We start from the raw sequence: 26,845 nt of genomic DNA on the forward strand, positions 1-26,845 counted from the left end.
AGATAAGCTTGCTGTACACAAAGTTTGGTGGCAGTAAGTAAGTCCAAACTAAAATTATAAAGCACCTGTTTGATGATCACATTGATAAAAACTTCTATTTTTAGAGAAAAAAATCTATTTTTATCAACTGTGGCCTTGACCATGACCATTTTTAACACAAAAAAAAAAAAAAAAAAAAAATTTGGGATCTCAGTAGGATTTGAACCGATGCCCTTCCGCCCCACTGACTAAAAAGAAGCTTTTGGCCCAACACTCTAGACCACTGCCGTGGAATTTTTTAAGTGTGAAGATTAAATAAGTTATCCTGACCTTGAACTTGACCCTATATACAATCCCAACCTTGGCTTTTCTATAAGCTACCTATAGGCCAAGTTTAATTTCAATACATCAATGCAAACTAAAGTTATTGTGCGGAAACCAATCTTTCTATTTTTAGCAACAGCGACCTTGACCTTGAACCAAATGACCCCAAATGCAATCCCAACCTTCATCTCCTTACCATCTATCTACTTGCCAAGTTTGGTGTCTATAGCTTGTTCCAAAGTAAAGTTATTATGCGGAAACCAGGTTTGACGCCTGCCCGCCTGACAACATACCCCGATCTAATAACTGGTTTTCTACTAAAACCTGGTTAATAAATCAATTAATTAATAGTAAATTTATTAGTACTCTAAAAAGATTGAAGTATTAGGAGTCTGGATAAGTTAGACTGTATTATATAGTATTTCAGTTAGATTTTGATATTTATTTTATTTGCCCATGTTGAAATTGTAACAAGCACATTATAACTAACCAGTACAAAGTTATTAAGTTCTTTATGACACAATATAGCATAATACATGAATTATCAAATTATCTATAATCAAAGATATTTTAGAGTTAATTTTATATATCAATTTACGCCGGAAAAGAAAATGTGTTTATTCACAACTGAAGCAAAACTGTTTAATAATAAATTTCCAGATAATTTGAACAAGAGATCACAGAGTGATCTTGGCGCCCACCAATGTGCCATTTTTGAGTGTTCCAAATTTCAAGACTTACTGACTAGCTCAAGGTCAAATTTCATTTCTGTACACAACACAAATCTATGCAAGTGGTCCAAATTTGAAGGCTGTAGCTTGAGAAATGTAAAAGTAGGTCACTAGGTCAAAATCAAAGTCAAATTTTACTTCCGAATACAAAACTATGCATGTGGTCCAAATTTGAAGCCTGTACCTTCAAAAATGTGAAAGTAGGTTACTAGGTCAATGAAAAGGTCAAAGTTTGTTTCGGTACACAAAACTTTGCATGTGGTCCAAATCTGAAGGCTGTAGCTTGAGAAATGTAAAAGTAGGTCACTAGGTCAAAATCAAGGTCAAATTTTATTTCGGAATACAAAACTATGCATGTGGTCCAAATTTGAAGCCTGTACCTTAAAAATGTGAAAGTAGGTCACTAGGTCAATGTAAAGGTCAAAGGTCATTTCAGTACACAAAACTATGCAAGTGGTCCAAATTTGAAGGCTGTAGCTTGAGAAATGTAAAAGTAGGTCACTAGGTCAAAATCAAGGTCAAATTTTATTTCAGAATACAAAACTATGCATGTGGTCCAAATTTGAAGCCTGTACCTTCAAAAATGTGAAAGTAGGTCACTAGGTCAATGTCAAGGTCAAAGTTTTTTTCGGTACACAAAACTATGCATGTAGTCCAAATTTGAAGGCTGTAGCTTGAGAAATGTGAAAGTAGGTCACTAGGTCAAAATCAATGTCAAATTTCATTTTGAAACAGGAAACTATGCATATGGTCCAAATTTGATGCCTGTACCTTCAAAAATGTGAAAGTAGGTCACTAGGTCAAAATAAAGGTCAAAGTTTTTTCCTGTGCACAAAATTATGCATGTGGTCCAAATTTGAAGGCTGTAGCTACAGAAATGTGAAAGTAGGTCACTATGTCAAAATCAAGGTCAACTCATGTCAAGGTTCATCTTGCCCCTCAAAAATATACATGTGGTCCAAGTTTGAATGTTGTAGTTACTGACAAGAACATTTTAAAAGCTTTTCCCTATATAAGTCTATATGAACCATGTGACCCCCGGGGCGGGGCCATATTTAACCCTAGGAGGATAATTTGAACAAACTTGGTAGAGAACCACTAGATGATGCTACATTACAAGTATCAAAGCCCTAGGCTTTGTGGTTTGGACAAGAAGATTTTCAAAGTTTTTCCCTATATAAGTCTATGTAAACCATATGACCCCCAGGGCGGGGCCATATTTGACCCTAGGGGTATAATTTGAACAATCTTAGTTGAAGACCACTAGATGATGTCACATACAAAATATCAAAGCCCTAGGCCCTGTGGTTTTGGACAAGAGGTTATTCAAAGTTTTTCCCTATATAAGTCTATATAAACCATGTGACCCCCAGGGCGGGGCCATATTTGACCCCAGAGAAATAATTTGAATCATCTTGGTAGAGGACCACTAGATGATGCTTCATACTAAATATCAAAGCCCTAGGCTCTGTGGTTTTGGACAAGAAGGTTTTCAAAGTTTTTCCCTATATAAATCTATATAAATTATAGAAATAAACAAAGGGCCATAACTCACTCATAAATTGTTGAACCAGTCTGTTTTTCAGGGGGACACAACTAGGGTACCAATACATCATTCTGACAAAGTTTGGTCAAAATCCCCCCAGTAGTTTCTGAGGAGATGCGATAACGAGAAATTGTTAACGGATGGACGGACGGACGGACGGACGGACGGACGGACGGACGGACGGAATGACGGACGGACGGACCACGGACGCAGAGTGATTTTAATAGCCCACCATCATCATGATGGTGGGCTAAAAATACTGCAATGCCATTGGACAAGAAATAATTTCAAACACCAAGTATAATGTTGTTGTACAATTTTGTTCCTGTCTGGAGAACTTGACATACAGGTAATACTATGTCCAAAAACTAGAACAAAATTCCTCATCCAAGTAACTTACTTACTGTGACACTAACTGGCATATTATTATCACTTATCAGCTACATACAGATAGCTAGGTATATGGAAAATCTACATTTAGTACTTGGGTATATTGCTCATCTCCTTGTGACCTTGAGAGGTCAGTTTTTTACCGCATATGCAAAATTAACCCTTACCCTGCTAAATTTCTGTAATGAACTTGTACATCTTTCAATTTGGACAGTACTATTAACTATTAAAAGGGGTGCATACTATTAGGTTATTTAACATTGTTCTGTACAATACGGAGATATATTTGGACGAGTTCAATATGGTTTTCTCAGCTGGGTACGAGTCCAAATGTATCTGGTATTGTACAGTACAATGTTAAATAACCTTTTTATTCTATATCTATTTTATCTTATTATAATAATAGTTTAAATTTAAAATGTTTCACTGAATATTGTATTCCTGCCTTTTCTAGTTTTTCCCAGCTTGGTATGAGTGCAAATATCATATACAGAACAATATTATACCTTAAATAACCTTTTTATCCTATATTTATTTCACTTCATACGTAATATACATAAAATTCTTTGAATGTTGTTTTTTCTGCGTATCATCATTAAAAAAGTATATGGTGCAACCTCCCTACAACAGCCATTTGGCGATTTGGGTGGTAATAATACTTGGCTGAGATATTATGCCCACAAACATTGTCAGCAAGTTTGGTGAAGATCTGATGAAAACTGTTCGACCTAAAAGACTGGACAAGGCTAAATTCCCCGTTTTTCGAGTAATTCAAGGACTATAATGAAAGAGTGCCTGGTACAATTTGGCTTGTTATCGAAACTGGCCGAGATGTAATGCCCACAAACATTGTCAGCAAGTTTGGTGAAGATCCGACGAAAACTGAATTATAGAGCAGACATGTTTTGGATGCTGACCGCCCATCCGTTGCCATTCATAATCTTCTCCATTTTGTTTCTTAACCGTTAAATAAAAACTGCTGAGGTAGCTATTCAGACAGTCAGGGCTGATACCAATTTCTAGGTTTCGTCCGGAACGGCTTCTTTAAGCGACTTTTGAAATATTCCAACATCTGATGATCCTTTTTACCGTATTTTTAAGTTTTTGATTATTAACGAACATGTTAATATCTAAATCAGATAGTATTGTTATCCCTTGAATCATTTTTGTGTGTTGTAAACAAAAAAAAATCAAATTAAATCCAGATTTCAAGACGCATAATCAAACTCCATACATAGAGTGCCTACTTCATCCGATTTACATTCGGAACATTTTCATGCGTTTCAGGCTTTCTCGTATCTTTAACATGGGGCTGTTGAACCATCCAAATACAGAAAATACAGGATTTTTTGTACACATGTGCGTCCAAATACAGAAAATACAGGATTTTTGTACTCACATGCATCCAGATACCATAATATATTGTACGGACACATGTTGCAAATGAACGTTCGCGATTGGATAGATAAAATAGGTATAGAATAACAAAGAGTTACTGACTGAATGGTGAACAGTGCAGATCATGATCAGACTGCATGAATGTGCAGGCTAATCATGATCTGCACTGTTCGCAAAGGCAGAATAAATTGTGTTTTACTGCATATGCAAAATAAAAGGCATACCTCATATTTTTACAGGTCCATGTATATGCTGGAAATTTTCCTTGATTGTGATCATCTTGATTACAGTGCACTGATCGGTTGTGTATCATCAAGTTTGCAGGGAAAGGTTTATCTGAAAAGAGAAATATGCAAATGACCACCTTTTCATATTGTGTTGTTTTTTTCTGTTAACAGAAATTTATGTGCTCATGACCATCTTGCTTCAACTGTATATGGGGAAATCAGAAACATGTGCATGAGCATCTTGGCTTCAGTAATGCGCACATGATCATCTTGCCCCGTAATTCACATTTAACTGTTTATTAGCTGTACCTGATGAAAATAAAAACATGCACTGCACCTGTGCATCTTGGATACAGTACATTTTAATAAGTTGTGCATTTTAGAAATTTTTCCTTTAAGCAACTAGCATTCTGCACAGATGGCCTTCTAGGTTGGATTTGAATTTCGCAGAAATCTGTTGTGGGGGTGGGGGAGTGGGTGCGGAGACCACCTAAAAACATACTGTGCAGTTTGGTAGGAATATGCTTACTGGTATGCATCTGCACTGTTTGTTATTTAGTTCTCCATGGGCACTTCATGCTTGGGTGAGCTAAAAATCATTTAGAATACATGTATTTATACTCTAAATGTGCTTCTTTCATTGAAAAATGTACAAAATGTAAACATAAATATTCCTGGGAGACTAAAAATTATGGATATCATGTATGACTAAAAAAAAAACAACAAAAAAAAAAAAAAATTTATTCCCATTCATTTTACATTCAAAAATTTAAATGTAAAATTTTCACAAATTCAAACTGCAACTAAATAGTTGTTTTGGCCATTGAAGCTATGAATATTCATGCCTACGAAATTAACTGATGTCACCAACGACAGTTAGCATACGAGTCACAATGACCTCCCAGGTAGAGATTTTTCAAGGTCAAAAGCCTATATAGTCCCCACTTTATTACAATCATGTTTGTGCATTTTTAATACCAACATAGCCGGTTGAAGCAAAGTTTAACAGGTTTATTTTATCATATTAATTAACAATTTAAAACTTCAACAATATGCGCTAAACATGCAATAGATATACAGTAACACATCTGCGAACTGAATGAAAAAAATGACTCATGATTTGAGAGATTTTCCAGCAAACATGAAATTCATTCATTAAAGGGAGTGAACTCCAGATTTTGGTTAAAAATGATCTTTCTTTAAACTTTAGTCAGGTTATATTATGAACATTAGAACACAAGGTTTTGCTTCTAAACTATTATAAATAATGCGAAATCAACAAAAGAAAAACATGCCAGAGTCGGGAATCAAAATCGGGCAGCCTTGGGGAAAAAAAATGTTCCTACCTCAGAGCAATTCATACTTAGCGACCGTTAAATATAAATTTTATAATTAAGGCAGTTTACCTTGGGTACCCTATTACAAACGCTTTTCAATTTTAGTAGAAAAATTAATAAAAACAACTAAATGTGTTTCAATAACATATCATCTGTCAGTATTTAATTTTTCCACTAAAATTGAAAAGCGTTTGTAATAGGGTATCTGAAACTTAGTTTATTAATTTAATAAACTAAGTTTCAGAGACAACAATACCCTGATCTATTCAGTGGCTTGTTGTGGCCATTTTAAAGGCACTGGCATACAGATTGTTCAAAAACAAAAAAAAAAAAAGAATTTTTTAGATATCTGGAAATGAATGCTGTATTTCTTAAGAATGGTTTGAAACTTAATTACAGACAGACTATATGTTACGGAAACACATGGGAATTAGTTGTTTTAACTACTTTTTATGATGAAAATTGAAAAGAGTTTGTATCGCTTTACTCAAGGTAAACAATGCCTCGATTATAAATATCTATATTTAATGCTGATTGAACAATTAAATCCCTCTATAGCAGTATTGGTAACAACATCGGAAAACTTCTATATTTCCGTGGTGGTCCGGGTTCAATTCCCGACACGGTCGTCTGTTTTTCTTGACTTGGCATTTTTAAAATAGTTCAGAAACAAAAACTCATACTCTGGAAGCGTCCATGGTTTGACTCTACATTTTATCCCTTGTCAGTCTATAAAAAGTTGAGGAACAGAAAAAAATCTGCGACATTTTTTGCAATTTTAGTAGAAATTCTACAGAAGGTGAGGGTAAAAATTAAGCCACGACATTTCGTTTCTCAACAACAGTAACTGTCTCATAACAGGTTGCAGTGAAAAATAATAGCAAGTTTTTTAGCTGTAACTTTTTATGAGAGATGTTTCTAGGCATAAAAACTCGAGGCTTAAATATTTAAACTTGACTTTTTAGAAGGTACGCATAAAAAAAATAATATCGCGGATAAAAATGGCACAATGGGCTAGCTAAAATAAGAATATACATTTGCATGACTTATTCTACTATGTAAACAGAAAATGTCTGTAATTTTGGGACTTTCTATGACATAAGTCGCCCGCCAGAATGACAGAAAAACTCCAGAGTTCAATCTCTGAGCAGCGATATTTTATAGAAGTCCAACATAAAATTTATCTTGTGGATTTGTTAGTTGCCTGTGACATTTTATAAACTGACAGTAAAATTTCTCGCAACTTTAAAATGGACCCTACTCAGGCCACCATAATTAAATCTAAAACTTTTCTCTTTGCAGTATGATGTGGAGGTCTCACATCTGAAGGGAACTAAAACATGTCAGTACATTTTGCAGTGTCAGATCAAAACACAAGATAAAAACAACAGGTAGTTGTACTAACATATCAAAGATATTTGATCCACAGATAGAAATCCTAACTGCTTGTCTGAAACTTGATATATGGTAGGCATAGGAAATAGAGATCAATATAATTGCACCTTTACTAATCCTACCAGGTGTTCTGTATTACAAAAGTGGATCTATTGTGACATTTTGATACAAGCAAAACTGTATTATCTGCACTATTATTTACCTACTGGTACTTCGTTTTATTATTGGCTTGTTAAAAGTTAATTTTTTACCATATGTAAGTTGACAGAATCATAGGAACCATGTCTTGAGGGGTAAATCAAACACAAATGAATGAATCCTTAATGATTTTGTTGTGCAAAAAAGTATGATATTGTGTCTTAAACAGTTTTCATTTTCCACTCAATTGTGTAATTGCAAGGGAAGTAAACTAATAGATCTCTACTTATAAGTACTAGCCCAAGGCAAGAGTTGTCTTTCTTTTGTGGATCACAACTTTAAATTAAAAATTAAAACTTCTGTTATTGATATTAACAAAAGTATCATAAACTTCACATTTGTGAAATCATTTTTGGTTATTTCAAGGACTTGGAAATTAATTTCTAGACTTTATTTAATGTAATTCTATCATTGAAAATTTTAGGGCCTATCTCTATATATGGTATTATTATATTTAAATGAAATTAGAAACCTTGAAAATAAAGGTATAGTTTTACAAGCTCCATACCTACCTAAATAGGAAGCAATTTTGACAGCTATAAATAATTATCACTGATCACACGAATTTAATTGAAATGGTACCTTGGACAATTTTATTTTGTACAAAAGGCTATTAATTAATGATGCTAGATATTTTAAAGAGATTTTCATCACAACTCTAATTTATTATTGAGATCAACCTTCCATGAAAATTTAAAAATCAATGATATTGATCAAGATTCATCATGAAAAAGGTATATTTCATTTGTTTATGTTTATTCCCTATACATACCAAGGTCATCTTTTTTTTCACCGGCAATCTTTTATTGTATTAGTTCACAGCTCATGAACTCTTCCTGAACTTTGGCTGGTGACATTGATTTATCAGAAGAAAAAAAAGCTGTGTGAATACCACTGCTACATTTTTGCAGGAAAATATCTGCTGTCAGACCTGATACACAAAAGTGCTGACCAGAAAATACACTGAAATATGACTGAGTAGAAATCTAATAGCTGACTTTTACATGACAATTTCTGCTGAAAATATCAGCCTCGAATCCAGGTCCAAACGGAAATTCGACCTAAGTCTCCACGATCCCTTACCGATGCTGAAATTTTGACCCATTCTCCAGTTGTGAACGTTTTTGTGAACTGAGAAAATTATACCAGTAAACCAAAGACTTGCCATTTGTTTGGCCTTCCGTAGTTTAGACTATATCTCTAATGTCATTTTAACTTTGTAAACAGGAAATACAAGGAAATTTGGCAACTGTGGTATTTAATTCAAATTAAATTTAAACCGATACTACAAAAAGTACAAGGTCACTTTCATTGAAATGTGCCCCCATCCCAGCTTTAGTGCAGGATGGAGGGCATTATTTGAGTAAAGCCGGAGGCTGAGCATGTATATATAGCATTCCATTCTGGACGTTTAAACCTTATCGCAAATTAAAAGATTTCAAATTTACCGCCTGATGACGTCGTAACCTGCGCATGCGCTGCACATCACCCACAATACACCAAATCCCATGAGATTCACAATTTAAAGAAAATTTTTGTTGCTTAAAAACATAATACAAAAAGGGAGGGCATATAACAACACCAATTCTAAAAAGCTTCCAACACAATGTGACTCAAACTCACTACACAAAGGGCAGGGTATATACATGCTCAGCCTCCGGCTTTACTCAAATAATGCCCTCCATCCTGCACTAAAGCTGGGATGGGGGCACATTATTTTTCGTAAAGCCTTTCGGCTTTTCGCATGTATATATAGCATCTTTAAAGGCAACAAAAATACAGTTTACAATGCCTTAATTTATTATTCATCAAATAATCATTCATGACCAAATACAGCATCGTTGTAAGACACATCACTCTCAGAATGTCTACAATAAAATTTTTTAAAATTCTTATCCGACTTCCAGTTACCCTGCGAAATAATATTACTAATACTACAGCCTTTACTATAAGCTGCTGAGGCTGATGCCCCCCTATATGAATGTCCCTTGTAAATAGAAGTATCTATACCAGAAAGTTCAAGCACAATTTTGAGCCATCTTGATAACGTACTAGTTGTTACCGCATCAAGTGTTACAAAAGAAACAAAAACTCTGTCACTTTTCCTCATAGAAGCCGTCTTTTGAACATAATACAACAAAGTATGCATTGCACAAATTCTCTCATCTGTATAGTGTTCTACCTTCAGAGAATAGCACTGTCCTGCTTTGGACGTTTTCAGAATTTCAGAAAAGGTAAAAACAACTGCTTGTTGTTGAACAATCATATTATTTAAATCTAATGCACATAATGTCTGAGCTCTAGGCGCTGTTGCTAATGCAACCAAAGCTAATGTTTTCAATGTCAACAGTTTTAACGACAACTTGGATAAAGGCATCAAGCTTTGCAAATACCTTAACACAGTAGACACATTCCATGTCATAACATATCTAGGCTTTGAGGGTTTATGTATAAACACACTCTTCATAAAACGAGAAATCAAAGCAGTTTCTTTACACCAAGAATTTCCAAAAATTTGTAAAGTCTGAAGCAGCATTGCTTTGTGTATATTTATAATAGAGTATGACTTACCACTTCTAAACAGATAGTACAAATAACTTAATACTACCGTTTCAGACGAATAAAATGGACTGGAAAACCTAATACTATTCCACATACACCACTTTTTCCAAGCACTGCCGTACTGCTTGGTTGTTCCTCCAGACCATGACTCTGTGATAAAGTTAGCAACTTCTTTTGGAATTCCTCTACTCTGCAAGCTCTTCCGGATAGAACCACGCCAATCATCTTCAGCTTTTTTCCCAAGGGATGAAACTTTTTGTTGTGGGGTAATGCCAGCAAATCTTGATGTCTTGGTAATCTGATAGGAAAATCAGACATATTTTCTAAAGAGAACAGGAAACCAACTCTGTGTAAACCAGTATGGAACAACCATGAGAGCTTTGTCTACCTTATCTGATACTACTTTATTTATTACCTTCCCAATTAAATTAAAGGGAGGAAATAAATATGGAACAAACTGGTTCCAAGACAAGGAAAATGCATTTACAGCCATAGCACCAGGTTCAGGGAACCATGAAACAAATTTTGGCAAACGTTTGTTCAACCTTGATGCAAATACATCTACATCAGGTAAAAAAGTATGCCTACAAAGCCTATTAAATATATCTTGCTTTAACATCCACTCGGTTGAATCAGAGAAATTCCTGGAATAAAAATCTGCTGTATTCAACCTGCCAGGAACATGCACAGCTGAAATATAAATCTGCCTAAGCAAGCACCATTCCCATATTTGTTTAGCCAACTTATCCATTTCTATAGACTCCATACCACCAAACTTATTGATATAAGATATGGCAGAAGTGTTATCAGACTGCACCTCTATATGTATGTCTCTACAATCTTCATAAAGAGCCTGTAAACAATAGAAAATTGCAAGGAGTTCAAGGTAGTTTATGCTAGCATTAAGAACTTCTTCATTATTCCATCTACCATTGGTATGAATGTCTGTTTCCAAGTCTATTCCTCCGAAACCTAGAAATGATGCATCAGTTCTACATCGTTTAGATACATTGACAGGTCTTATTCTTTTCCCATTTGTATCATTAATCTTTGTTATCCACCATGTAATTTCCTGTCTACTAAATAAAGACAATCTTATCTCATTATCAAAATCCATACTGTCACCAAGGCCAGGAAGTTTGTCCCTTTCAAGAGCCCTATAATGCAAAGGAGCTTCCAATATAGCGTTAAAAGCGTTAATAATAAGCCCAATAAATGAAGCAAGGTCTCTTACTACAACTAAATCTGCCTTCAACAAAACATGAGCTTTAGACAAAATCTTTTGAACTTTATCATCTGGCAGGAATACTTTAAATTGCACAGTATCAAGAATGTAACCAAAGAATACTAATCTTTGACATGGTATCAAAACAGATTTTTTGCGATTTAAAGTGAATCCTAAGCTTTCTAAAGTTTCTACAATAGTGACGCAATTATTTTGACAAACAGCCTTTTCTTGATTTAGATTAATTGAATCGTCTATATAATATGACGAACGAATATTTTGTTGTCTGAACCAAGCAAAAATTGGACGTAATATTTTTGTAAACAAATATGGCGCAATTGTGAGCCCAAATGGTAGGCAAACAAACGAATAAAGCTTATTGTTCCAAGAGAATTTCAGATACTTCCAATGTGAAGGATGTATTGGGATTGAAAAATATGCATCTGACAAATCTATTTTTGTCATATAATCATTCTGTTGGACCAAATCAAGTACAATATTAAATGTTTCTTGCTTGAAATGATTATATTGCACAAAAGCATTGAGATGTTTCAAATTAATGACTGGCCTAAATTTTCCGCCAGGTTTACTCACAATAAAAATGGTAGAAATATACTGATCTTGTTCCATTTCAGACTCTACAATCGCACCCTTATTCAAAAGTTCCATAACTTCATTGTTTACAATTACTTTTTGATCCATATCAAATGGAATCTCTCTAGGAATTTTATCTTGAACAGGCTGTTCAACAAAATCAATCTTGTACCCTGAAACTGCACCTAAAATCCAAGGATCAGATGTAAATCTTGTCCATGTATCTAAACAAGATTGTGTTCGTCCAACAGGACTTACCCTTTCTGTTACTCCTCCTCGTTTGGGTCACGACTGAGTGACGCAGATGTAACAGTAGCTGTAGGACGTCTCCTAGGAGCCCTTGTTCGTCCACCATACTGTCCGGCACCTCGTACCGAAAAACCCCTTGTAGGGTATGGCTGTTGGCGATATCCTTGTCCTTGATAACCACCATACTGAGGACCATTGAAGCCCTGCGGTACAAAACCCAAGTTACCATATCCACGACGACCACGAAATCTACCTCTACTACGAATAGCCCCTCTGAAATTACTCTGATAGTAAGGATCCTTTCCTAAGAAAGAAATATTGTCACACGACTTCACTTCCTTTGAAATATCATCACCGAACAATTTAGTTGTGATAGGCATTGTCATATTGCAAAGAGGGGAATATTTCTTTTTCAAATAAGGTCTAATATGGTATCTCCTTCTCAAGCTGATACTGTACTGAACCTGACCTAAGCCAGTAATGACATCCGAGAATAAACCCTTTACTTCTTTAGTCATAGTTTTACTCTTTTTATGAAAGTCAACCAACTTACTGAGAGGCACTAAAGTAGTACTCAACAAGTTCTGAATATCTACCAATGCCTTGTCACCTAAGTGACCTTTCTTATCCATAAACCGCCAAACTTCCTGATTCACTAACGGCGGAATAGCTTTGTCACAATTAGCCGGAACTGGATATTTTGAGAACAAAGGGTCAGTGTCACACTGTTGTGTACACGCAGTGTTAATTAGCTTGGCTAGAGAATCACTTATTGGCTGCCCACGCTCTGGAGTTTTCATTTTTGGTAAGTCCCATGTGTAATCATCACAGTCACCACTAGCGGTGCTGTTAGTATCCCCAAACGCAGAATTTGTATCAAATCTGGATGCTAACTTTGGAATCTTAAACCTTTTATCAGATAAATTTTCATTTTCATCCGAAGAAATATCGTTAGAATCTACTGTCACCCTAAGGTTACTACCTGGAAAATTCTGATCATAAGAATCAAAATACGAGTCATCATAATCATCCATCTCATAATAAAGATCGTCATTTTGATCAACAATTCCTAGCGCTGACCGAAGTCCCGTTATATCTTCTGGAGACAACTTGGAAATGTCAAACAAATTACTATTTTGACTCCGAGACTGACCAGGTGGGTCCGAAGTACCCGACCTTGTATTTGAACCCGAGGGTTTTGATTTTTTAGAGCCCGAAGGTTTAACACTTGTTTTGACAGCAGCCTTTCCCTTTACAGGAGCCTTACCTTTTTTCTTTGGATCAATTACTACCGACTTCAATTTAGTAGAAGCCTGGGTTTTCTTAGTCTCGTTGTTGTTTACGTCAGTGGGTGGGGGTAGGTCATCGGCTGAAAACCCCTCAAATTCTTCTTCGGAGGGGTGTAGACTCGTACGGTCATCATCAGACATACTTACATATACGTATGTTACCAGAAAATTACTTAAAGACCGAAAGGTACGGTCATAAAAATAGAAATTTTTTAAACTCTATACGACACGTCTATTCAAACACGCCGCAAAATGGAAAGTGAATCTCATGGGATTTGGTGTATTGTGGGTGATGTGCAGCGCATGCGCAGGTTACGACGTCATCAGGCGGTAAATTTGAAATCTTTTAATTTGCGATAAGGTTTAAACGTCCAGAATGGAATGCTATATATACATGCGAAAAGCCGAAAGGCTTTACGAAAAATAATGGAAATTTGTTTATGCACTGGTTGGTGTAATATTCAGGTTCTTTGCACCCAATCAATTTGAATTATGTCACTGGATAAACAATATTATCGTACCCCTAGCTCTGATATATCCTGGTAACACACTCTCACACATACTATAACTATTACTTATAACAGCATCAGTCAGAAATTGTATCAAGAGCATTTTAAATTTTATTTTTCAAGGTGTAGCCAGGAGAGGAAGACCCCTCCAGACATTATTTCAAGCAAGGATGATGGGCAGACTCTGTTCTTCCCATGTTAACCTGTGACCACCAAGTGTGACCTTGACCTTTGAACATGAAAAGTTGTTTCATTATGGTAAACAATTTGTGTGAAGATCCCTTGATGAATGACAAATATATATAGACCTGAGACATGAAATTGTGAAATGGACAGACGGAGAAGCCCAATTCTTTTGTCCCAGAAACTGGACTAAAATATCCCTGAAATGGCATTTACTTTCATCTAAATCTCACAGAATATGCTGTTGCTATTATATTGAATTCTAGAGCAATAACTTGGTAGTTAATGTCGGCAATCAAACTTTATGGCCAATACATAATACACTGATATATACACTAGGTAAGCTGTCTTTTCTTTCTTCAAACCATCATTATAACTCAATAAAACATGCATTTAACATATTGATATCATTTTAACAGGATTTCTTCACATTCTTAATGTTTAGGAGGATATTTGAAAATTTTGAATCACCAATGAAAATTGAACTTCATATTATTATAAAACATGCGGGTATATTTAAAACCCTATAAAACAATTTTCAGTGTACTGATATATACATTGAATTCTTGAAAAGGTCCTCACTGCATAAAGGGGTCACATTTATGGACAGTTCAGCATCTTTAAAATCTCACCATATTACTAGAACTGTTTTCTTTTTTTGTTACATATCTTTGTTATAATACTTTTGCAAAAATGTTCCAGTGCTGCAAAATTTCACATTAGTAGGTTTAACATCATTTTCAGATTTTTTTTAAAATGCTGTCTTTTTTTTTATATTTCTTTACAAATGTCATCCTTTTTTCAATATGGGGCAACTTTTTTTAGAATATTTAAAGTATCAAATGGAGGTGGGGGGGGGGGGGGGGCAACTTTTTGAGAATATTCTAAGTATCAAAGATATTTTAAGTATCAAAGGGGGGCAACTTTTGAGAATATTTTAAATACAGAAAACAGTTTGGGAAAGCATGGTGAAACTTGTATGTTGGTAAAGATGTTGCTTGTTTACCTACAATTGTGAGAAGTTCTTTTTACAATTCATATTCTCTTTTTTAATACAGATGAATCATGTCTACTTCATGGAAGTAATTCTGTTAATTTCTTTACAATAGTTGTTTCCCTTAGATATAATAACAAATGGCAATCTGTCAAAGATTGCATATGGCTGACAAATAGAAACAAGAGCACAACCTGTGGGTGCCAATTATCTGTCTGCAAGTGTTGGACAATATGTAAGAAAACAATTATAGCTCAGATTTTTTAAGTACAAAAAGGGCCATAATTCTGACAAAATGCAGGTTAGCGTTATGGTTATGATTGGCCTACATAGTCATCTAATGATGACAAACAAGTGTGAAAACTTTCAATTTAGCTCTTAACAGTTTTTGAGAAAAGGTGGACCTAAACAAAAATTTTAACCTTCTAAGCTTCTTTTGTACATTCATAATTACATGTCATGCAGCAACAGTCCATTGTTAAAAAAAACTTCCAGTTTTCCAGGAAGTTTTTCAGTGGCTGTACACATTATATGATAGTGCGCACTACTTTAAACCAAATGGGTAGAACTGTTATTTTTAATTATATACATAATTTTAATCTCTTAACATAAATATCAACATAACATAAACTAATTTAACTGTTCATCATTTTCAGATATGAAATTTGGGTCTAATATACCTTTAAAGTTGCTAATGATCATCAATAGTTTTAATTGTTAACTGACCTACTACGCATAAAGTTACTGCATCCACACTTGGCTATCATTAAAAATCATTTTGTTTGTGGTAACACGACCTATTCGTGGAAATTGCTGCGACCCAACTTTTTTTCTGGCCAGTCAGATGAAAAGATTTTTTTTTTTTCCTATATGATTATATGCAAAAAAAAGTTCCCTACCTACCTTCCACACAAAAAACTTAGGGTCGTGTTACTGCAAACAATTTTTTAATTACGGCCCTGTTATTGGAAACTTAATTTCATTAAAAGGTCAATAAATGATCTATAGCTTCTACTTATCCTTGCTTGATGGCTGAATATATAAAATACTTTAAATAAATACTCCAAAGCATTGGTAATAATGAAAACAAACATTATAAGGGCATGAAGCCAGTGTAGGGGAAAATAATTATGGAGTCCTGCTACTATCAAATCACTTACTGACATAAAAATGTTTACATATTATACTGTACAGTCCGTTTTCCCAAACATCGATGTTTGTAAACATTAAAGATTGCGTTTTGTAACCTAAACTCAGGGTTCCATATTTTAGTGTGTCTTGTATAAGAAAAACGTGAGCTCAAGCTAAAACAAAACATAATCAAAAAGTAGAAAAGTCATTTTGTAAGTAGGGAAATTTTGGTTTGAAGAAGTGTAAACACGGATGACCTAGTAATCGAACTGTACCTGAAAGTCTAATGTATTTCAAAAAGTAATTTAAGTAATACACGACATGCTTCATCATAAATTGTCATGGAGATATATCTCTTCTTTTATTAAATTTCTAGATCAAAAACATTATATATAAATTATTATAATAGTATATTGAATTTTATGTAAATAAAGGTAATTTTAACTTGTTCAACCCATCAATTTTTAAGATTCACATCCGCCTGAGATTTTTATCAATTTCCATCTACTGTAAAATCATGTATTTTCGTGAATGACTAATTTTCGTCAATTTTCGTGCCTCCGACATTCCGCAAAATTAAATCCTAATGCACAAATAATAAACAAACTTTTCCTTCTTCAACCTTGAAATCCACAAATTTATCTCCCCACGAAATAACCAGCCAATATGACCATAAACCATGAAATAACCAGCCGTTACGACCATAAACTATGAAATAACAAGGTGTTATGACCATAAACCACCAAATAACAAGCCGTTTTGACCATAAACCACGAAATAACCAGCCGTTATGACCATAAACCGTGAAAATGACCATAAACTACGAAATAACCAGCAGTTATGACCACAAACCATGCATGAATATTCATGCCCAGGAAATTAAAATTATTTCACAGTATTCTTAAAAGGAAATAAATTATATTAAATCTTACAATTGTAGCTTTCAACTGTTCATATTTTATTATTAAATAACCAGGAAATTAAGACTGATTTATTTAAATTATTATCTTCCTTCAAAATCATGACAATGTATCATTTTCTTTAATAATTTAATATATAGAAATTAAAGAGGCTTGCAGCCAACACTATCAAAACAATTTATTTATTTATTTATTTTTTGTTTGGTTTAACATTGCACGGACACAATTATAGGTCATATGGCGCCTTTCCAGCTTTTGATGGTGGAGAAAGACCCCAGGTGCCCCTCCGTGCATTATTCCATCACAAGCGGGCACCTGGGTAGAACCACCAACCTTCTGTAAGCCAGCTGGATGGCTTCCTCACATGAAGAATTCAACGCCCCGAGTGAGATTTCTAAAATATATTAAAAATCATATTTTAAAAAAAAACAACAACAAAAAACCAACGTTATATTTAAAGGTTAGTAATGACTTTGTTTATAATGTGGCTGCAGTCATGCCACACTTTCTGTTATGACAATAAAAAAAGGTTAAATCCTGTTTTCCATATTAATTGTTTTTCTGATATATTTATAATTACCAGTAACAAGTTACAACAGTTTAAAAGCATATTAAAGTATTATCAAATCCAGTATTTTTGATTATCTCCCTTTATGACCTTGAAGGTTTTATGGAAGGAACTGCAGTTCAAAACATGTAATTATGCATCATGACTCTCTATATGGACATTCTTGAAATAAAATTAAAAAGCCTTTATATGGGATTTAATAGCATGATGAACAGCTAGAGTATCATTGCAGCAAACTAGATTCCATTCAATTTCTCAACTACGGCAGCTGCAGCTGCATGACATTTTACTGCTTTTCTGTATATTTTTACAGTAACAAATGTACTAAATCACTTTTGTTTTGCTTCTTATACTGCTATTAAACAGATCTCATTTTCTGAAAATTCGAGGGAAAACCAACCTTGCAGCAGTGATACTGAAGTACTTCTGCACATTTGTGACATTTCAAAACAACATTATTTTACACTGTAGAATTTTATTACACCATTTTTTTTTCAAAAATAATCCTTGTACCTAATGGAAATTCAGCCAACAAAAAAGACCAGGTCATGGCTTGATTTATTTATCTTCAAGTCAATTTTAACAAAAGGCTTTTATCATGCGAAAATCACCATTTTGGTGACATTTTTGCATATAGAAAACGGTCCACAATGTATATAATTATAGACTTTAATGAATTTTTTCATAGTTGTATAGATTTAATTACTTATTTTCAATCATATGGCCAAATAAAATTTATAGGTCTGTGCGCTTAATTTTTTCACAAAAAGACCCAAAAATCAATTGAGGTCCTTACATTAATAGTTGCCATTTATTTTATTATGCTAAAAAAGTAATATTATTTTGAATTATCATATATCAAAACCTTTCAATTGTTAACAATCATCGTTAAATAAGACAGTAGCGCTGACTGTTTAACACCTATAATATAATAAATGAAATATGATGATAGAGTCCCCACAAAACAATTATGCTACCTGTGTATAACGGCTACCTGGCAGTATTCTAGGGGTTTTCTGATAAATAACGTTGTTACGTCACTTTCAGTTAATCAAACATGCAAAGTATACGATGTATTCAAGTTTATTAACTGTTCCTGATTAAGTAAATTAAAACGCATGGACGTATTTAAGCTCTGACACAGACACGATAATAACATTTTACAATATAACAGATCTATAGATACATCATATAAGTCCTGACCTGTTTTTCTACTACTTTTATTGCATCATTTTCTACAGGCCTATTTTTGCTTTAAGTAAAAATGTGATGATATCAGAAATCATGTCAAATTTTAGCAAAATACAGTTTACTAACCAACACTATGGCACTGCCATCGGCAATTTATTATCAAATAGGATTTACATTGTATTGTACTCTATCAGAACACCTTGACCGTATTCTTAACCACAAAGTCGTTAACCTTATATTCTTCTGGCAAGAAGCAATATAAGCAAACACATTTAACGATTACCATCGTATTGTTATTTTAAATATTTACAGGCGATAAAATATAATGAAACGATCTAGACAAAAGCCGCTTATGAAGTTATTTAGTTAACTTCTTAATCTTTATTGTCATTAAAACATCTTTTCATCTGCATAAAATATTTATTTTAGACCTGTTCTTCGTTTAAAACTTAAGAATGTACTTACTACTTAAGACCTAAGGCTGTCTGAGAGAGTCTTGATTTTGGCAATAAACAGATAAAAAAAAAAGGATCTTATTAAAAAATGAATCTGTTTGTTTTGGATTTTAGCACCATTTTTCAACAGTATTCAGAATCGGCAATATCTGATTTTTTTCTTACTTGTCCATTTTTGTCAAAGCCTATTTTCTTCTTGTTTGTATATAATGGTTATTCAGTAAAGTATGGTGAAATTCTACTTGCCCTTCAGGGCTCTCAGACAAGCTGGGCAAGCGGGACAATTAATTTTTCTGTTTGCAGTAGTTTTTATTTGCAAAATTAATGTACATATAAAAGAAAAATTAAAAATAATACTTCAGTGAATAATATTCCTTTAAAATTAGTAATAAAATATTCTGGGTACTAAGGGCAACTTTTGTAGGTAAGTAGGTGGAGTGGAAACACTATTTTATTTTCTGTTTAATGTGTTCTAATTCTGCATTACTGTCATAATATGTCTCTATGAAAAGTTCAAACAAATATTTAAAATGTAAACACACGTATGCAACATAATTATGTATAATATGCAACTTCTTATAAGTATTTTTACCTTTAATGACATTGTTCATTGGTGTCAGATCTTCAATACACAGGTGTTTAACAGTGTCAATGACCAGTTAATTACAGTTCAACTTCAACTATCAACAGAAAATCTATTTTCAAAACAATTTGAAAATTTAAATGTCTTTGATTGGGATGATCGATTATCTAGGAGTAGTCAGAAACATTTCGCGGTTATTTGATTAAATTTGACTAACAAATGTCAAAGTTATTGCAATTTATGATTTCTAAATTACCTCCCTTGTACTGTCAACTATGAATGTTATTATGCATTTGCTTTTTAAATACTTTCAAATTAAAGGCGAGCAGAGCTAATTGAAGAATTTCATGGAAGAAAATAAAACAAATATTTCTATAAGATATCTGATATCTAACTCTGTGTAATATGATCATTTTTCGTTTATTAAAATCATAAATATTCAATTAAATATACTGGGTACCAATTTGGGAATTAAAATGTTGACCAAAGGCTGCAAATCTTTTAATTAGACTTGCCACTAGACTGATAATAAAGAATCTGTCACAAAATTTCAAGTTTTGTATTTTTTCTCTTATTTTATGAGATAGTGACAAAATGCAAGTCTATTTTAGAGAGGTTGTAATATTATCATATGAGCCGTGCCATGAGAAAACCAACATAGTGGGTGTGCGACCAGCATGGATCCAGACCAGCCTGCGCATCCGCGCAGTCTGGTCAGGTTCCATGCTGTTCGCTAACAGTTTCTTCGATTCCAGTAGGCTTTAAAAGCGAACAGCATGGAGCCTGACCAGACTGCGCGGATGCGCAGGCTGGTCTGGATCCATGCTGGTCGCAAACCCACTATGTTGATTTTCTCATGGCACGGCTCAATATTATGATATTGGACATAGGATATAGACTGGCCACATTCACAATTTAAAAAATACAAATTTAAAAAAATATATCAGTCTTGGAGTAGTCCAAATAATAGGACGTTTTGGGACAGCGTGATAACTTTTAACTGTCGCCGTTTCCGTAACTTTTAACTGTCGCCATTTACGTCACCTATAAAATATCAGATCATAAGATAAATCATCCTGATAAGACAAATGTGTAAGGCTAGGTCTTAAAAGCTAGTCTACTTTTGGGGTTTACTGTACTAGTAAAGATTTTCATGCTCAAATAGAATTTATATTGTATTATTGTTTTTTTCTTTTATATATATATATATATATATATATTTTTTTTTTTTTTTTTTTTTTTTTTTTTTTTTTTGGCGTGGGGGGTGGGGAGGTATCATTATTAGATTAGTACAGTTTTGTCAGCTTTGTTTTTACTTTGCTACCGCTATCGTGTACTAATAACTTAAGTGTGTGTACCGTAATTATCGGTCAAATTTGCTACCAAAGATTATAAAATTTATACAATAGATTCATAGATATGGGTCTTCACAATGATGATACACACTTAAGTTAAATCCTTGATATTTTACATGTAATACCACTTTTCAAAACTGTTTACAATCTCATTTTGAAACACATGGTTGTTTACAAATTACATTCAACTCTACCCCGTGACCGAATCAAAGCACAAAGAGCACATGAAACAAATATTTTACCTTCTACACGATGGGGCAGGCTTTCGTCCGAGCTACTTAATACAACATAAAACATAAGCAATAATCCTATTTGCGGAAGCACTATTTGTCTTTTTAACTCCATCATTTCGAATAACACTCAAGAAGTAATCCGTCACGAAGAAAAACAATACACATTTTCCTTTTGATATACCGCGGTACTGTACGTTCCCGTGTGTCGCGCTACGCTGACTTCTATATCCAATCAGAATTCCTCATCCCCGTGTTTACAATCCCGCGCGTGAGAAAAATATTACTACTTGTATAGTCCGTTTCAAAATTTTTGTCCTTGAATTTATGAATGAAATTTCATTTTTAACACAAAAATTATTCATTGATCAGAAACTTTTAAATTAGAAGACAATTTTAAAGAATCTAAGCTAAGGTCCCATAAACGCCAACGGTTTCACTGAAATTACCCTCTATAACAAATCCTTATGAAATAATCGAAGAAGTTCTGAAGCAGTAAGAAGACTTTTCATTGATTGTGATCAAGAAATACACCCTAATTCCACATTTTCTCAGATTAGTGTCTGTTGTGTCGTTATTCTCTGTGAAAGTAATGCTTTATTGGAAGATGAGTTCTATGTTTTCACATGATTTTTTTACAGGAGTATTTAAGAAGCTGTACTTGAATTTTATAGTTCTTATATTTTCTGGTCATTCGGGATCACGGAGTATTTTTAAAGCTGTACTTGAATTTATTGTTGTTATTTTTTCTGGTCATTCGGGGATCACGGAGTATAATTCAATTCTACTATATCAGAGTTCCGCTAAATCTGGTGCTAATGGGGTGGGGGAGGGGTAGTACCCGTCGTCCGTAGACTGCTATTATTTTGTAATATACTCCGAAATAAGTTTCTTATAATTTGATTATTATGTTTGGTCAAGAAACATTTTTCTTTTAAGAAAAAATAATGCCAAAAATAGGTATAACTTTTACAGTTATAACATATTTATTAAATAAAAGACACAGTTGCCTCTTCCCACTTCTTGATACAGGTATAAGGTAGACTGACTTTCCAATTAACAGTGACCCTTGTTTATTGGAACCATACTGTGATAGTCATTAGCCCCCAACTGTGCAAATTAAGACAGAAATCCCTTGATCCAGGCCTGACTAAAGCACTCGATCTTATGCACCTGTCAATATTTTGCCCGCCCGGGAGAGCGGCGGGCATACACGGGACTTTTGACAGAAGACCATTCCCGACAGGCAGGAATTTGACAAACATTTGATGTACCAACCAGGCTCTAGGGCGGGATTTAGACAAAAAAAGGTTGTCTCTGGGGTGGGGATTTAGACAACAAAATTTTTTAAATGTCAAATTCCCCTGGGTCAGCCCGCCGCCCCCACGGACGGGCAAAATATTGACAGGTGCATTAGCGTTAATATGAGATGGTTTTATTCAGATTGACCTTCAGCTTTACCTATAAAGGATTTCTTGCAGATTTTATTGTAATATTTTAAAAGTGATAGGTCCGTAATATCAGTTGGCAAATTACATATTCTCCATATGTAATTCCGGCATTCTCCGGGGGGGGGGGGGGGGGGGGTTACGGAAAGTCACGTGCACGTTGTCCGTAGCCAAACAATGCGCAATCACATGGACAATTCATGCTGTCATAACGGGCCCACTACCTTAAATGTCCTCAATTCTAACGCTGGCGATGGAATATATAATTATTAACTGCTTTTATAATAAGAGTAAAAAAGGGATATGGAATTACACTAAATAGTTCTAGTTAAACTTAAATTAGAGAGTAATAGTAAAATGTTATTCAGGTGCATCTTCTAATTATGGGTTGTTGATTTGAGTTTTCTATTCTATTTCATGTTTTATTTAGTTTATACAGACATAATTCATGCAAACTAAGAAAAACAACTCTCGAAACTCAGTGCTATTACCAGTATACCCGAAAGAGTTGTCTTTCTTTGCAAGTAACTGACTTCAATCCAGCCTGCCTACCTACCTACCTACCTATCTACGTACCAACCCACCTTGATATGATGGTCGGGCCATTTTTTTTGTACTGGACTAGCCATTGGTCTGGATGTCTGCTCTGGTAATAAGATTATGTTGTTATGTTCTATGTCTACTGTACATTAATAATTTCATTGTGACTATGCGTACTATTTGTTTAAAATTGTGTTATACAGATTCTAATTATTTCATCAAAATAACTCATTGAACATTGTAAGGCTAATAGGCGGATGCTCCCCGACCCCTATTATGCCAATGACGGGGAAAATAAATGGGGTTACCCAAATGGGGCCTGAAAAAAAAATATGTTGTTATAGTTATAGATCTACTGTTCATTCTTCTGTCAAGTAGAGTACTCTAATTTTCATTCTATAAAAAGCTATTTGTTAAATGTCTGTAAGAGAAGTTACCCATGTTATAACTATGAGGGGAAGTAATTTTGCCATTATGGGTCCTCCACCTTAAGTATAAGAAGAAACTATCATTGGCAAACTACCTTAAGAAACTATCATTGGCAAACTACCTTAAGAAACTATCATTGGCAAACTACCTTAAGTATAAGAAGAAACTATCATTGGCAAACTACCTTAAGAAACTATCATTGGCAAACTACCTTAAGAAACTATCATTGGCAAACTACCTTAAGTGTAAAGGCTACACCATGTCAAGAAAGGTAAATGGAAAGGTAAGCTTTTAATTAACATACAACACGAGCATTTAATCAACATACAACACGAGCTACATAGGACTATCTAGAGCTATAGTTTCGGATAGATCTAGATTCCTCCGTTGGAATCACTCTATAAAAACAAGTTGTTTTAAAATGGCAATATAAGTGGGTATTTCCGAACATTCAACATTATTGCTTAACTTTTCGGAAAACCCCACATCCGCTCTACATAGATCTAGATCTTTTACCAACAATCCATCAGATAAAAGAAAATGACCACTATTTAGGATCCTTGTCCCTGAGTACATTTCTCTTATTTAAAAAAAAAAACAACGCACACTGGAATTCACGAGTTCCTTAGTACACAGCTGGTAGCTAGAAAACCAATTGGCTACGCTCCTTTATACTTAAAAGCGGGAAATGGTAGCCTCGATTTGATTGCAGAAAAACCACAAGTACATTGACGTCATTGACCTACTTTCCAAACCGATCGAAATTCCCAGGGATTTTTAGTAGAGTTTGTGGAATTTAGAACGTGATTTAATATTTGACATACATAGGCATTAATACCGAATACTTTTATAACATCGTATGACAGTTAAATCATGGATTCCCGCTTTAAGTATCCGTAATTTGTGGGAACCCGAAAAGTGAATCGTTATTCCTTCTCGCTAATGGTCGCCATTCGGGAATGCCACGTAGGAGAAATCTATCGGCCCCGCAACAGAAACGTATGTATTTATACCGTTTGCTATTCATTTATGCTTTAAACATATGTTTTTCACAATAAACTGATGGACAGGTTATTCGAGAATAAGACAGGCTGCTGTTATGGCGCCTTGGGGAACACCTTGGTTCGGGGTTGCCCTACTTTGCGAAAGGGTTGTGCGATTTTTTGTATTACCCGTAAATAGCGCTAAAGTGACATCTTTAAAGTTAAAAAAGTTAGCTTTCATATGTAAAAAGAAGGTAGATCTATAGCTGCAAAAGATCGGGTAAGTCTGATCTGTCTTCTAGTTCCTAAGTATTATGGAAAATCCAAAACAGATTCCGACATATTGGAAGATTTCATTTTGGTGACAGGGGTGCATGCGTGTGTTCCTCGTGCCGTGGTAGATAATCTTATTAATATTTGATAATTCCACAATTCCATAGTATTCTAGGCAGAAGAATTTTGAACAAAGAAAATAATCAAACTTATTTACGATTCAGAAACTTTGACCACATTAACATATTTCATCAACGATGAGTAATAAAACGGTGACTTCTAGGGCGTAGCTGCAGTAGGATTTATGGCATTCCGCTGCCCATCTTCGTAGTAATTCATCTTTTTGTAGTTATAGATCTACTTAGATTCTATATTTACGTCTCATGTTAATATGAGTTGATGATATCAACATGTTACTATAGTTTCAAACAAAAATATAAATTTTGAAAATACCCATATAAATTTATATTTTTGTTTGAAACAAATTTATTTGATTGTGATATGAATATTTGATAGTGTTTTACAGGATTTTGATGATATTTTTTTTATTTTTTAAAACAGGGGGGGGTTGTAGTGTGTGGGTTGGGGGGGGGGGGGTCCAGGTCACGCGCCGGGCACCTGTGGATCTAGGCCCTATAGATCTAGATCATCTAGATCAAAATCTATTCTAGACTTTTAGAGAACAACGAGTTAAGATTCCTATTTGAAATGTCTAGGTAACATTTTTATGAAATTCTGTAATTACCTCCCTTTGATGTAAAAAAAAATATATGAAAAGTGGGCAAATTTCTTTTGATTTCAATATAGATCTAGATTCTAATTTCTAGCTGTTCATTTGCATTTTATAAATAACTTGATATTTTAACAACCTAAAACAAAAAGCAAGTTTTAAAACATCGTGTAGTTTGGGAATTCATCTATTTTCAATTTATGTTGATTAAACAAACAAGATAGGTAAAGGGAGGTAATAATAATCTAATAAACTTGCATTTCTAATGAATTTTGGCAAAACATGTACTTATCAATGCAAATCTCTGATAACTTTGAATGTTTTATACATTAGTGCTGATTTTCTTATCATTCCTTAGGCAAACTATGTTTATTTAATTAAATAATGCTATCTTGGTTGGGCAACCAAAATAGGAAAATCAGATTTTAAAAATACTTCTAGTGAAAATCTGATATGTATTAAAAACTTGATGAACATAAATTAGTGTAAATGATCATAAATGTACCCCATAAAGAGACGACATGTCATGTGCTTAGACCTCAAGTTCTAAGGTTAAAGTCACACTTGGATGTTAAAAGTTAACATGGTCTGTTTCTTGTCTGGTCAATAACTTGATCCGCCATCGATGAAGGGATTTTAAAATTACATGGCATAAATGTTCCCTATATTGAGATGACATGTTATGCGCAAGATCCAGACCCCTAGCTCCAAGGTCAAGGTCACACGTAGAAGTCAAAGGTTAACAGGGTCTGTTTCTTGTCTGGTCAATAACTCTGCCATTCATCAAGGGATTTTATTACTTGGCACAAATGTTCCCTATAATGAGTTGATGTGTCATGCGCAAGATCCAGACTCCTAGCTCCAAGGTCAAGGTTACCT

General features: G+C 34.2%; 2 protein-coding genes across 2 annotated transcripts in view; one reads left to right on the top strand and one right to left on the bottom strand.

Moving 5' to 3' along the window:
• The window catches only part of LOC128549600 (uncharacterized), an 88,707-nt gene extending 66,329 nt beyond the window's left edge, over nt 1-22,378 (bottom strand). Inside the window, exons 1-2 of the mRNA XM_053526648.1 lie at nt 21,576-22,378; nt 4,593-4,704 (exon numbers count right to left, since the gene is read on the bottom strand). Coding sequence (XP_053382623.1) covers nt 4,593-4,704; nt 21,576-21,681 — 218 coding nt within the window. The 5' untranslated portion in view covers nt 21,682-22,378. The remainder of the gene's footprint in view (nt 1-4,592; nt 4,705-21,575) is intronic.
• A 2,194-nt stretch (nt 22,379-24,572) lies between these two features.
• LOC128549602 (uncharacterized) overlaps nt 24,573-26,845 on the top strand; it is a 32,016-nt gene continuing 29,743 nt past the window's right edge. The window contains exon 1 of the mRNA XM_053526649.1: nt 24,573-24,979. Coding sequence (XP_053382624.1) covers nt 24,940-24,979 — 40 coding nt within the window. The 5' untranslated portion in view covers nt 24,573-24,939. The remainder of the gene's footprint in view (nt 24,980-26,845) is intronic.

Source organism: Mercenaria mercenaria, chromosome 16, assembly GCF_021730395.1.
Source record: "Mercenaria mercenaria strain notata chromosome 16, MADL_Memer_1, whole genome shotgun sequence".
In the NCBI taxonomy this organism is placed as follows: Eukaryota; Metazoa; Mollusca; class Bivalvia; order Venerida; family Veneridae; genus Mercenaria; species Mercenaria mercenaria.